Source organism: Cajanus cajan, chromosome 1 (assembly GCF_000230855.2).
Source record: "Cajanus cajan strain Asha chromosome 1, NIPB_CcT2T_4, whole genome shotgun sequence".
NCBI classification, from domain to species: Eukaryota; Viridiplantae; Streptophyta; class Magnoliopsida; order Fabales; family Fabaceae; genus Cajanus; species Cajanus cajan.
This window is the reverse complement of record NC_138517.1, coordinates 31,863,844-31,878,319: the sequence shown is the minus strand read 5'-3', so window position 1 is coordinate 31,878,319 and position 14,476 is coordinate 31,863,844. Positions and strand designations below refer to the sequence as shown.

The 14,476-nt window shown below is 31.1% G+C and overlaps 1 protein-coding gene across 3 annotated transcripts; it reads left to right on the top strand.

Moving 5' to 3' along the window:
• LOC145953937 (serine/threonine protein phosphatase 2A 55 kDa regulatory subunit B beta isoform-like) lies at positions 1-3,151 on the top strand. 3 transcript variants are annotated; one of them, XR_014431153.1, is made up of 6 exons: positions 2-174; positions 744-825; positions 903-937; positions 1,594-1,717; positions 1,898-2,051; positions 2,832-3,118. XR_014431153.1 is itself a non-coding variant. In XM_083067693.1 (4 exons), the coding sequence occupies exons 1-3, from the start codon at positions 1,253-1,255 to the stop codon at positions 1,946-1,948; spliced, it is 258 nt and encodes an 85-aa protein (XP_082923819.1). In that variant the 5' UTR covers positions 949-1,252; the 3' UTR covers positions 1,949-2,051; positions 2,832-3,151. The 3 variants fall into 3 exon arrangements, 1 of the variants encoding a protein (XP_082923819.1); XR_014431154.1 differs by lacking the exon at positions 903-937 and having other exon boundaries at positions 1-174; positions 2,832-3,129; XM_083067693.1 differs by lacking the exons at positions 2-174; positions 744-825; positions 903-937 and adding an exon at positions 949-1,335 and having other exon boundaries at positions 2,832-3,151.
• The last annotated feature ends 11,325 nt before the right edge of the window (positions 3,152-14,476 follow it).

The following is a 14,476-nucleotide window of genomic DNA, read 5'->3' as shown; positions in this document are numbered from 1 at the left end:
CACTAAACCCTTTCACTCAGCAACTTTGGTAGCCGCCGCGAGCAACAAGAAGAAGAACCTCTCTTCTCCAAAACCCCAAAACACCCTTCGTATTCGCTCTTCTCTTCGCCGACGCACTCCTTGTCTTCCTCATAATCTGCTTTGCGAAAAACGCAGCGTTTCGTCCATCCACAAGTGAGCATTTATGTATTCCATTTCCGCTTTGCGAAACCCTCTTCTTCTCTTTTAGATCTGAAAACTCCAAATCTGCTTTTTTTTTCATTTATTTTGATTTTCGATTTCTCGCCAATTTGGTTCAAGCTATTCGCGTGTGACTTTTTAAGCCGCGAAAGTGTTTCGTTGTGTATTTTCCCCCTTTTAATCTTCTAGGGTTTATAAGTTTCTAATGATTTGTTTTCTTTTGAGACATGATTTTAAAGCTAGTTACGAATCTATTCGATTATTAGGGTTAATTTAGCCGGTGGAAATCTACCGCATTTAATATTAAGATTTGAGTTAATTCGATGGTTATGTGATTTTGGTACTATAAGTATGAGTATGGTGTATTTCTTGATTTGTTTTTGTGTTTTGAGCGTTCTCGCTTCGATTTGAGGTTTATTCCTTTTTTGCTAGCTTGGTGGTTCTGATTAGTGCAGATTTATGTTATGTTTTACTTGTGTGTGTGTTCACTCTGCTGATTTAGTTAATGTTTTGGTGATAGAATTTTCACTTATTATATTGTTTGAACTTTGGAATTGATGTAGGTTCCGCAAGTGTTTTGGATATTTACCGCATAGGAGTATAGGCGAAGACTAAAGTGTTGGATATTTATCGCATTCGTCCCCTGTAAGTTTCAATTCCATATCTTCTCCTTCAATTTCAATTCAATGCAGAAGCTGAAACTGAGCGTTTAACAATTTCAGATACGAAGATAGATTGGGACGCTTACATGTCACAGGTTACCGGGTTTCTCGAAGTAGATTAGAGTTCAATATTATCAGAATCAAGGGTAAAAACAGGTTGTTGGGCGTTTTATAGTGAGAGGGGATTTGCGTGTGACAGGCAGGGGTATTTAAGGTTGTATTGATGGCTGTTTGAGTGTGGTGAACATAGTGTTTGGGGATTCATGGATGTAGGGTAAAGTGAAGGTTGCCTCCATTTTTTATTCAACTTAGTTCCATTTTAAAAGTATTGATCGAGCCTTGACCCTATATATTATTATTTCAGAGGTTAGGTTATAACATCAGCAGAATTTCACCCTACACATTGTAATATGTTGGCATATAGTAGTTCAAAGGGTTCAATCCGTCTTGTTGATTTGCGACAATCAGCATTATGCGATTCTCATTCCAAACTGTAAGTACATATTTTTTATATACTCTTTTGGTTTTGGGTAATTTTTTGGCTCCTAAAAATTAAGCATCCTGCTGCCCCCATAAGGCTTTCAGTTTTTAACAAATGTTGAGACTGTAGACAGAATTACTGGAAAGGTCATTTATTTTTCCTTCTTGGTCTAGACTTTCAAGCAGAATTTTAATTAAGTCTATTATATGTATGCTTTTATGTAATTTTTTATACCTGGCAGACTCTAATAGGTAATACCCTTTGGTGCAGATTTGAGGAACAAGAAGCTCCAGTGTCCAGATCATTTTTCACGGAGATTATTGCTTCTATCTCAGACATAAAATTTGGGAAGGATGGAAGATACATACTTAGTCGTGATTACATGACTTTAAAGGTTTGAAATTTTTTAATATTAAAATCTATGCTTCTGCTAAAGCTTTCATTTGGACTCTCTGAATTAGATTTTTGGCAATCAATCTCCTTTAAATTTAAAACATCTCAATAATTAATTTCACCCAAAAAGAAAAAAGTATTTTAATTTGACTCTGCATATTATGCCTTCTACAAAATGCAGGAAATGGCTAAGATCATACAAGGAACCAAGATATTCTTTCTCATCTATTGAGGACCTGGGAAGTGTGGCTAGTCTAATTAATGATAGAAGTTTATCATTCTTATCGGAGGAATCTAAATCCTTTGAATCGTGTCTATCTTATGGCATATATGAGGTCATTTTTACTCTTTTTCTCTGTTATTTTTTATATACCCTATTATATAGTAACATAGGAAATAAATTTTAGGCAACATATGACTTTTTGAAGCTTTCCATGTCACGAATAAAACAAGGTTGTCAAAATAAAAAATAACTACATTTATTGTTCTCTTGACATTATGTAAATAATATTAGAAATTTTTAAAGAAGTAGAAATTCTATGGTTTCAAGTAAATATTCGCTCAATGGGTATATATATATATATATATATATATATATATATATATATATATATATATATATATATATATATATATATATAAAAGAAAATATTAAAAGTAAATTTTATTAGGAATAATCATTTTTAAGAACTATTTATACGACATGCTAAAGTTAAGTTCTCTCTGTATTTGCTTATAATTAAATGGAAACTATTTATACGACATGCTTTTATTACGTCATTAATAACTCTAGCGTATTATTAAGTTTAATTATAAAATAAGTGAGTGTGTTTTAGAAAAACTCTACAAACAATTATTAATGTACACCTACTTGAATTTTAGTAGAAATATGATAATAAACTATATCATGTGTGTATTTTAATTAGGATAATCCTTACTTATAACTTATTAACATGCTCTAATTAACAACAAAAGTATAAGGCAAGGGCTTAACAAGAAGCCACATGTCATCTTTCCGTATCTGTAACCCTTCTACTTCATTAACATGTAAGAAAGTTTTTCATTGTTGCTTAGTAATGAAGACAAATTTGTTTGGTTTTTTTTTTTTTTTGCAGATCCCATGTGATTGATATGACTTTTCACATTGTATCCATGGCATAAAGGTTGAGTTGGGCTTGGATATCATCGATACACTTTTTGCAAGTTTTAATTGAGTTTAGTTTTACTTGGTATGAATTTGAAATAAACATTTGTGTCACTGTGAATGATATCACACTTGTGGTATGAATTTGGAATAAACACTTATGAATTCATCTTTTTATATTTATCTATTTAGTTGATGCTTTTTCTACTTTTAATTATTAAAAAAGATTTCTTTTGAACTCTTGGATTGAAGTCAGGATCGTGGCTTACAATATTATCTAAAATTGATACGTAATAGTCAATCTTAATATTTATTAGTTTTTTCTCTTAAATTATATAAAGGTGTGCCGGGACTATTATTAACAAGTATCCTTGTAATTTTAGTGATAAAATTTGTGTGGTGGAGAAACTAATCACCAAAGCTCAGTTGTGGCATACTACATCGGTTCTTTCATAAACTGATGTAGAAAGTGTTCAATATATTACATCGGTTTGTACAAGAACCGATGTAGTTTTGTGGACTTTCTACATCGGTTTTGGAACCGATGTAGAATGCCTCACACATTCTACATCGCCTGAATCTACATCGGTTGTAGAACTGATGTAAAATATCTAAACGAACCGATGTAAAATGTTCCTCTTGTAGTAATGTTTATAGCTATCCTTTCGGTTCTTTAGATTGAAATCCTTAAAATCATGACTGTGCTAGTAAGCTCTTTGGAATAGACTAAGAAACTCAATTATAGCTGTCAGCCGATACAACGGCCCGAGAAATTTCCATACCAACAAAGCTAATTATATATTTGATCACATTTATATTAATTAATTTAATAATAACTTATTATCATTAAAAAAAATCTTTTCAAGTCTCTTATGCAGCTATATATATATATATATATATATATATATATATATATATATATATATATATATATATATATATATATATATATATATATACAGTACCATATTTTATCCCTCTAAAGTAGCTTTTTGTTTTATCATGTTTTAAATAATTGTTAATATATTAATTTCAAAATAAGTTAATAAGTGTGATTAAGCTCCGTATCCAATATAAGCTTATAGCCGGTACAAACAATCGAAACATGCACTTTAAGATTTCACCAGAGTCAAAATTCTTCATTACGCTTGTTAAAAAAAAAAAAAAGAAAAAAAAAGACTCGTGATATAGGACTAATATGTTCAAATCAAAGCACCGAACATGTAGAACAATAAATGAGAGATTGTTTAGCTCAATTAGTGAGTTCAAAATCACCGAACATGAAGTTGGAAGATATATATGTATACTAATGTTTTCAAAAGTGTCTACGTGCAATCATTTTTTCTTATCATGTAATTAAAAAAAAAATTTTTACGCATACTCACATAGTAGGTGGGTTCGACAAACTAATTATATGTTTATATATTTATTGCGCAGCTTCTTTTTTTTTTTTTTTTTTTTTCTTTGTCAAGATAAGAGTAAATTACGGAGATCAGAATAAAGCAGCCATTGGTCACGAATGTTATTTAGCTAATAAGTGATGACTTGGTTGTTAGGGTTCAAAGTCAAGTCTTGGTCATGCATGTTGGAGCGTCACCATTAATTTGAACTTGTTGATATGTATCAAGTTTATGTTTTATAAATTACTCTATGGTTTTTCCACTTCATTTCTAACTTTCTTTTACTTTTCAGTTACCTTGTGTTGTGGCTCATACATATTCTGGTAGATACAAACTAAAGATTCACTGAGTAATTGTTGCAATCCAACTCCATACTTAATTTGTCTAAAAGTGTTATTTTGGAAATTGAATATATTGCATTTTTTTACTCTTTGTGTCTTGGTTTTGCTTGCTTTTCTTTTTGTTTCTTTGAAAGCTGAAAGGTGTAGAGTCAACAAACAATCATGTCAGATGACAATATTCTTCAAACAAAGTATGATGTTTTTGTTAGCTTTAGGGGAATCGACGTTTGTCGCGGGTTTCTTAGCCATTTGATTGACATTTTTAAAAGTAAGCAAATAAATGCCTTTGTGGATATGATAAACTTGAGAGAGGAGAAGAAATATGGTCATCACTTGTTGAAGCAATTAAAGGATTATCGAATTCGTTGATCATATTTCCACAAGACTATGCTTCTTCGAATTGGTGTTTAGAAGATCTTGTGACAAGAATGCAGAAAGAAATATGGACAGAGTTTTCTACCATCAATTGGGGAGCTATGAAAATGCTTTTTCTAAGCATGAAATTAAATATAACACCAAGTTGCAAATATGGAGGCATTCTTTGATTAAATCTATCTACTTATGAGGGATTGAGTCATCAAAATTTAGGTAAGCTCTTTTTTCCCCATAAATGTTCAACTTTAGCTATTTATATGCATATTTTTATAATAATGGTTTTGCTTAAATTACACCATACCAAAATGTATATGAAAAATAGTAATAAATTGATGTGAGGAGTGTTAACATTGCACTCTTTAATACTCTCTCTTGTTATTTAGAATTTATTTAAAATCACAATTAAGAGGAAGAATCATTAAGCAATGTGTGAAACCCACCAACTATTATGTTTTTCAATAAATTTCAACCAACTAAAAAGAACATATTCAAAATGTGTCAAATATTGTGTTCATAATATTTCTTTTATATATCAAATTCATTTTTTTTAAAGATAGGAGTGCAAAGAATCACTATAGAACCAAGGCATCAATCCTAATTACGTTTTCATTCCAAGACCTACTAATCATATATACAACATGCCCCAAATAAAATTAAAATAAAAGATAAAGAAAGAAAACAAAAAAAACATGGGGAGACTAGATCAAAATTCATGAAACATCAACAGAAAGGTAACAACCAATTCACAATGATTGTGAAAAAATTCACTATAAGAAAATGATGATTTTGCGATAGTTATATGACCTACATTGTGACACTTAGAACTGTCGCAAAGGCACAATTGCGATGGTTCACCAACCGTCACAGAAATGTCTGTCGTGAGTGAATTTTGTGACAGTTACTGGAACCATTGCACAAACCGTCGCAAAATTAGAATTACGATCCTTACAACACCTGTCGCACTAATTGCCTCTAAATCAGTCACTAAATATTTATTTTTTATTTTATTAAATTTTTTAGACGTTTCAAATTCGGTTGTTATTCTTCTCAAAGATTTTATTTTACAATATTTCACTTTTTAGCATGTTTTGTCCTTATTTACACAGTTTCTGGAAAACTTCCCAGAAGGTCACCCATCCTATATTACTTCAAGTCAAGCACATTTAACTGTGGAGTTCTGATGAGATAAGCTACAGAAAAGCAGATACATGTTGTTCGTATAAGTAGTACAAATTAATTCATTTAAGTAATTCTCAATTATACAATCTCATACTTATAGTATATATCTTTGGATCTCTCTCATTCCGGTGTGTCCGAACCGTTATAAATATATAATAATTATATTACTAATAAGAATTATATTATATTTAATTAATCTTTATTTATATATATACTTACTTTTATAATTAACAATCTACTTATTTCTATTTAAAATTAATATTATGATATAATTTAAATTATTTATTATAAATTTAAAAGTTTAAATAATAATTTATATATTTTAAAATGAAAAAGGTTATAATAATACCGGTGTGACTTTTACTAAGTATTACACCGCTTAATAATCTTATATTAAATGTGAAATTTGTAAATCTAACCGTTAGATTGAAAGTTCATATCACTTTATATGTTTATATCAAATTTTGTTAAAATTGAACAACTTGAAGGTAATCAAAGGTGTTTATATTTTAATATATTTTGAAATGTATATATTACGTCAATCTTTTTTTTTACAAGAATGAAGTATCAAATCATCTTGAATTAATATAAAATTTTGTATATATGATCTAAGAGTAAAAAACTTTAAACCTAACGATTGAATTTATAAAATTCACATTTAATATAAAGTTATTGAACGGTATAATACTTAGTAAAAGTTACACTAGTGTTACTATAACCTTTCTCTTTTAAAATATTTTTTTTATAAATAAAATTTTAACATTTTAAATAAATTATTAATTAACTTAATTTATTTATTCATCATAAATCTAAGATATAAAATTCAAAAAATGTATTTATCATTGTTTTATTTTCTAATCAATTTTTCTATATTAATTATTAGTAAAATTTAATTACTTTTAATTTAATAATTGGATCGATAAAATTTAACTTATACCATGAGTTATTGAGCGAAGTAACTTTATTAAAAGCTACTTTGTGAGTCATTTGATTCCTCCTCTCTCTCTCTCTCTATATATATATATATAATTTTTTTGATGATAATTGTGTATCTCATATTAAACAAAATATATATAAAATTGTTAATAAGATATAAGTTTATTAAGATAATATCATACTTCCAAAAGAAAAATATCACTTTTGTTCTAATCTACTATTAAATGTATTTTTAATCCTAAACTTTATCAAATTTCATCGTAATCTTTGAACAAAATAATATTTAGTTTGTACGAAAAATAACTTTTAAATTCTAATTAAATAGGGGTTATATATATGTGTGTTTATTATATTCAAACCTAGAAGTGATTTTTAAGTTATTATTTGTGAAAAGATAATTAATTTATCAAATATCTCATATTTAATTAACCATTAAAATAATAAATTTCATAAATTATTTATTATTTTTTCAATATTCTCGATTTGATCCATAATTAAGATGTATTATTAATTTCACTAACACATAAAAAAATTTAACATATTTTTTTTTTAATATTTAGCTTCCTAGGATTAACATAAAACTTTTTTATTCTAAAATAATTTAAAAGATAGAGAAATAAAATTAATATAGTATATTAAAATATTTTTTTCCTTTTTAACATTATTTTTAAATGTATTATTTTTTTTATTGAAAGTAAAATTATATAATTTTGGAGTGTGCATGACTTTGCATGAATTTTTATTTCAATTTTTGTATTGTAAATTGCGACGGTTGGGAAAAAACCGTCGCAATGTTGGAAAATTTTGCGATGGTTGGGAGAAATCGTCGTAATGTTTGAAAATTTTGCGACAATTTTGAGAGAAACTGTCGCAATGTTGAAAAAATTTGCGACGGTTGAGAGAAACCGTTGCAATGTTAGAAAATTTTGCGACGATTTTTGGGAGAAACGTCGCAATGTTTGAAAAATTTTGCGACAGTTGAGAGAAACCGTCGTATGAAGGGTCGCAATATCAAATCAGGATAACCGTCGCAATTTGTTCATCGCAATTCATCATTTTCCTTGTAGTGATTCCTCCCTAATAAAGTTGGATAACAGATCCTACCAACACTAGTACAAAAGACCCCTTTTACGTCGGGCATTTAAAGCCATTTACGTCGGAAAAGCATCAGACGTCATTACGGGAGACGTAAAATTTACGTCGGGGGTCAAAAATCGACGTAAATTTACGTTGGACACACAAAGGCCCGACGTAAAAAATCGTAAAAATTTATAAAAAAAAAAAGAAAACGCTGCAAGCAGAACGGGCCGTTCTGCTTGGAGAACGGCCCGTTCTCCTTGAAGAACGACCGTTCTTCTTGGAGAACGGCCTGTTCTCCATGGAGAACGGGCCGTTCTGCTAGCAGAACAGGCCGTTCTCCAAGCAGAACGGCCCGTTCTGCTGGATAAACCCAGGCAGTGGTCACTTACTTCTGCAGCTTCACAAACACGAAATGCACAAACATTATTATGAAAAATACATCCCAGAAAACACAAACATCGGTTAAGGAGTGGTCACTACCTCATAGAAAAACAGATGGATGTATGGTTAAGCCATTTTCATCAACACGCGAAGAAGAAACAACGTAACTCCGAAGAAGAAAAATAGAAGAACGTGAAGATGAGGAAGACAACCACGATTTGAGGAGGAGGAGGAGGGATGAGGAAGAATCCACAACGCGTGGGAGAACGTGAAAATGAGGAAGAATGCTACGATTTGAAATCCATAGTGCGCGCCCATGATTTAAGGAGTTATTTACGTCGGACAAAGATGGGTCCGACGTAAATGAGATAATTTACGTCAGCTGCTTTACTGTCCGACGTAAATTATCTCATTTACGTCGGACCCATCTTTGTCCGACGTAAATAACTCCTATTATTTACGGAACTGCCACCGCGTTTTTACAACGTCGGGTGTGCTAGTTTCCGACGTAAATGAAGAGACGTAGTAGCTCCTTTTTCCACTAGTGCAAACAAAACTAATCTTATGTTTAAGTCCATAATACACTAGCTTATCAACTCAAGCATTATCCTCTCAAAAAATGTGTGAGATGAAAAGAATCTCATACCCAAATATAATTGTAGGCAACGCTTCCATGTACTACGTATGGTTCAAGGAATAATATGAGCGTTTCCAAAAGCTGTCAAAGCCAATTTTGAGTCACATTCAAGCCTAATTAAGGTTATGCCAACCTACCTCATACGCATGTTCTATAGCTAACATAATCACTACCAACTCAGCATGAAATGCATCCTAGGTACCTAGAAAAGTAGCAAAACCTTCAATAAATGCACCACTATGATCTCAATTAAATGTCCACCACTTTCTTCCAAGCCAGAAAAACCCCTATTCCCACCATCCATGTTTCACTTCACAAACCCACAAGCAAGAGGATGTCAGTCAACCTGCTTTATAATCAAGGGTTTGGGAGGACGAGTGATGACCAAACATTGCTTCAATATTATGACATCCGCCCAAGAGTGTGGGCTACACCTCGTTGATAATGAGCTAAATAACGCCACTACAAAAATAGTCATAGAAATAGACTGTTGCCAGCCAAAATCACTATTCCTAAATCTTTCCTTCTCAGCCAAATTAACTAGATAATATGAATTACTATTGTAGATGTCAACACCTCCGTTACTTGGGCACTCTATTGCCGATCCAAGAAGAGCAACACACTATGCAAAGATGATAAATCAACAGGTTGTTGAATGATGTTTTGAAGCCACAACGAAGAAACAAATGCTTCAAAGACTAAGCAGCTACGCCACAAAGACTACACATTGACACCACTATCGCTCCTTGAGTCCTCAAATTATTGTCCGTGGGCAGTTTGTTAAGAATTAACCTCCACAAAATACTAGACCTCACAAGTGGCAAAAAGTTTGGTCCACACAACCTTAGCCCAAGCACATAGTTGTACTGAATTTGTGACATGATGAAGCTCTGCTTTGAATGTAAGCTCACCAGTGTGAGAAGGCCTCCATACTGGTTGATCGCGGTCCTGACCACATGGAATGCGAACATGTGATAATGCAGCATGCATACTAGGTATAATATGTAACAATATTGCTAGAACATGCCAAGAATCATTATCCACAAAACAACCAATAGTAGTAGAAAGTTTATGCTGCATATTCTAGGAGAAGCTCCAAGAATATCTGCAATCGAACCTTCAAAACCCTACAAATCATTCCAAAAATTTATGCTTCTACCATATCCTCAATTATCCAACTCATATTTGCCTTGATATAATGCCAATGGCGTGCAATATAAGACCATATTGAAGAGGATTTGTAACCCACCAAAGGAACCTTATTTCATAGAAATCTAGCCCTCATAAAAACTACCTAGTGCTCATCAAAATGAAGGAAATTCCACGCTAGCTTCAAGGTTGCAACTACATTAAGCTTTGCAATGGAAGTTACACCCAAACCACATTTACAATAAGGCCTACAAACTTTTTTCCATTTCAACCGTAACAATCTTAGAAGAATTCAAATCCCCAAACCAAATGAAGTTTCTAACTAGCCTTTCTACTTGTTTCACCGCCATATCTTAGGCCATGAATAAATATGAAATTCGTACAATAACATTCTTGAAATGACAACGTTAACTAGCTAAACATGACCCATCATTGATAAAAGTGCATCCTTCTAAGATGCTAGTTTAGCCTTAATCCTAGCAACAATATCATGAAAATATCTAACACGAGGCTTACCTTTAAATATAGAAACTCCAAGATAGATGAACGGGGCTCTGTCAGCCACAAAACCCAGAAGTTCACAAATCCTAGCTACCCAAGATGATAACATAGACCCATAATAAAATATGCATTTTTCGGGGCTTGTGAGTTGACCCAAAGCTTCACCATACAACAAGAGAAGAGACTTTGAATGTTTTATGTTAGAAGAACTCCCCAACAAAACTCTATTATATCATCCACATAAAAGCACGAGATGGTCTTTGGAATCCACGTGGTCCAGCCATAGGCAACAACAATCTTTGGTCAACCAGATAAGAACTCCCACGACTAAGTATATATATCCTCAACAATGCAAAATAATACAGGAGAGAGAGGAGCTCCTTGATACATCCACTTTTACAAGCAATGTAACCCACTAAATAGCTGTTAACACCAGAAGAAAGTTGTGCAGAACATAATATGGCTTAAATCCATATGCAAAATATACCATTAAAACCAAAATCCTTCAATGTCAAAAGTAAAAAAATTCCAATCTAAGTGTATCATATGCATTTTTAATGTCCAATTTAATTGCCAAATTTCCTCTAAAGACCTTGTGATTCAACATATTAATAGCTTCAGAAATAAGGCAAATATTATCAGCAATGTGCCGACATTTTACAAACTCCAACTATTGGTAGGATAGAATTTTTGGAACCAAAACCACAAGCCTATTTGCAATGACTTGAGTGACAATTTAAAATTGAAAGTTAGCCAACATAAAACATTGAATTAAGGATATTACCATCCCTTTTTCATTTGTTCCAAGAACAACATTGAAGTCACCCAGGAAATAAAATGTTTTATATAAATAACAATGAAATGATTGTGATAAATAAATAAATATATATAAGTAGAAATAAAATATATTTAATTCTCAATATTTAAAATGTTTTATATAAATAATAATGTGTTGTCTTTTAATTTTATATCCCTATTATAATAATAATACAATTCAAGGATAATATAGTTATATAATTTATAAAAAGTAATAATAAATTTATTTGTGGAGAATTTTGAATATTTTGAATAGGATTCTAGATTTAAATTCCAATTATGTTATTATAAAAAAAATTAAAAGTAGCAAACTACATTTTAAATATTTAATAGTAAATAGTGGTAGTCCTAGTACCAATTGAATATATTATATATTTTTCTGACAATTTTTTTCAATATTAAATAGATCTTAATTTTTAAAAGCTTAGCAAAATGCTAAAAAGAGTGAAAATTTGAACAAAAATATGAAAGAAAAGAAGAAGAGTTTTGGTTGAAGAATGACATTTATGAAGAACACCCACATTCAATTATGTTTGTTTGAAAATACAATAGTATTACATTTTTTCTAAAAAAAAATATGTGTTTTAGTTTTTATTTCTGCAAATATAATTTTAGCTAGTCCATGTGGTGTACTAGAATTTTGACTAGATCGACCATTTTTGTTGTGGCATTTAATCATTTAATTACAACCAAGTAATATATATATATATGATCATTCATTTAAAATATGATAAATGCTAGCAACACACTCACTATCACACTATTTTAAACACACTCTCTAATCGGTTGAAATTTATTACAAAACATAAAAATTGGTAGGTCTCATACCTTCTTGATGACCCTCTCTTATGATTTTGTAGTTTTCAATAAATTTTAATCAATAAAAGTTAATGTGTTGCTAACACTCCTTCAAAATATTTCTAAAGACATCTAGCAAAAAACCTTTTATTTATCTTTAAATACTTTACTGGCTAGTAATTCCCACTTAAAAGAAATGATAAGTTTAAAGGAATTTTCCATATCATAAGAACAACCATTGAGACAAATTTCCAAATAGGTAAGTTAATAGATTTTGATACATATTCTCTCTCTCCATTGAGACAAATTTCCAAATAGGTAAGTTAATAGATTTTGATACATATTCTCTCTCTCTTCACTTGTGACATAGGGATGATGTTGAGATGCTTAAATAAATTGTCAATCTGGTCTGGATGAAGTTGGATAAACAACTAATTTACTCAAAAGGACTTGTTGGAATTAACAAAATAGTTGTAGATGTAGAATCTATGATACACACAGAGCCAAAAGATACTCATCTTATTGGAATTTGGGGTATGGGGGTTTTGGTAAGATAACCCCTGCACAAGAAGTATTTAACAAATTGTGGTTTGAATATCAAACTTCTTATTTTTTTGCTAATGAAAGAGAACAATCAAGTAGATATGGAATAATTTCTTTGAAGGAAAACTTGATTTTTAGACTACTTAGATGTGGTGTGAAACTTAACACATCAAATTCTATACCAAAAGATATTGTTATGAGAGTATGAAGGTTCTTGTTATTCTTAATGATGTGAATTATGATTTTGATCATATTGAACAATTACTGGGAACTCTTGATAATTTTGGTTCCGGTAGTAAAATAATTGTAACAACTAGAGATGAATAGGTGCTTAACGCTAACAAGGTTGATGAGATATATCGCCTTGGAGAATTCAATTTCAATACAACACTTGAACTTTTCAAATTGAATGTTTTTAATTAGGGTGATCATGAAAGTGGGTATAATGAGCTATCTAAAATCGTGGTAAATTATGCTAAAGGCATTCCATTAGTTCTTAAAGTTAATTTTGGCTCATCATGGAAAAAATAAGGAAGTATGGGAAAGTAAGCTTTACTACAAGCTTGGAAAAATGCCTCTTCAAGTTCATGATGTAATGAAACAAAGTTATGATGATCTAGATCACAAGAAGCAACACATATTTCCTAATCTTGCTTGTTTCTTTCTTACATTGGATAGGAGGCACTAGTGAAAAATCAGTCTTTTACGTCACCTCTTTGTCGTCGGACATACAAAAAACCAACGTAAAAAAGATACGGTGGTATTTTTTGTAATTTTTGTGAACTTTTTTATGTCAGACATAAAGGGGTCCGACGTAAAATGTAAAATCTATGTTAGGCATAAGATATGTCCGACGTAGATTTTACATTTTACGTCAGACACCTTTATGTCCGACGTAAAAAGGTCTATAAATCTTCCCGCACGCATCAGTATTTGAAAACAAGAGACATGTGAAATGGTGTGAGAGAAAGAAGAAGCTCAACCGCTTAGGTCGGATTTGTTTTCTGCCACTCTTCACTTTCCTTCTTTGGTTTCGATTTCGTTAGAAGTAACACACCAACACCAAAATTTCTTGCTTTTTTACTTTGATATATTTAGTTTTATGTTTATTTAGTTTCTTTCAATTTTGTGTTATACTTTCAGCTATGATTATTCAGGATATGGAGCATCTACAGGTAAGGTATGTAATTCGCCTGATTCTTAAGTTTGTAAGTTTGTTTCGCGCAGAGGATTTTGATTTTGCATCTAGAACGGTCTGTTCTGCAACTAGAACGGGTCGTTTTGCTTGCACTGGTTATGTTTTTTTTTTGGTTTACAACTTTTTACGTCGGATCTTGACAATGTTCGACGTAAATTTATGTCAGATTTTACAACCGACGTAAATTTATGTCTCCCACTTTAACGTCAGATTTTTTTCTGACGTAAATTACCTTTTTTGTACTAGTGAAGGTAAAGGTTGGCTATCTAAAATATTTATTGC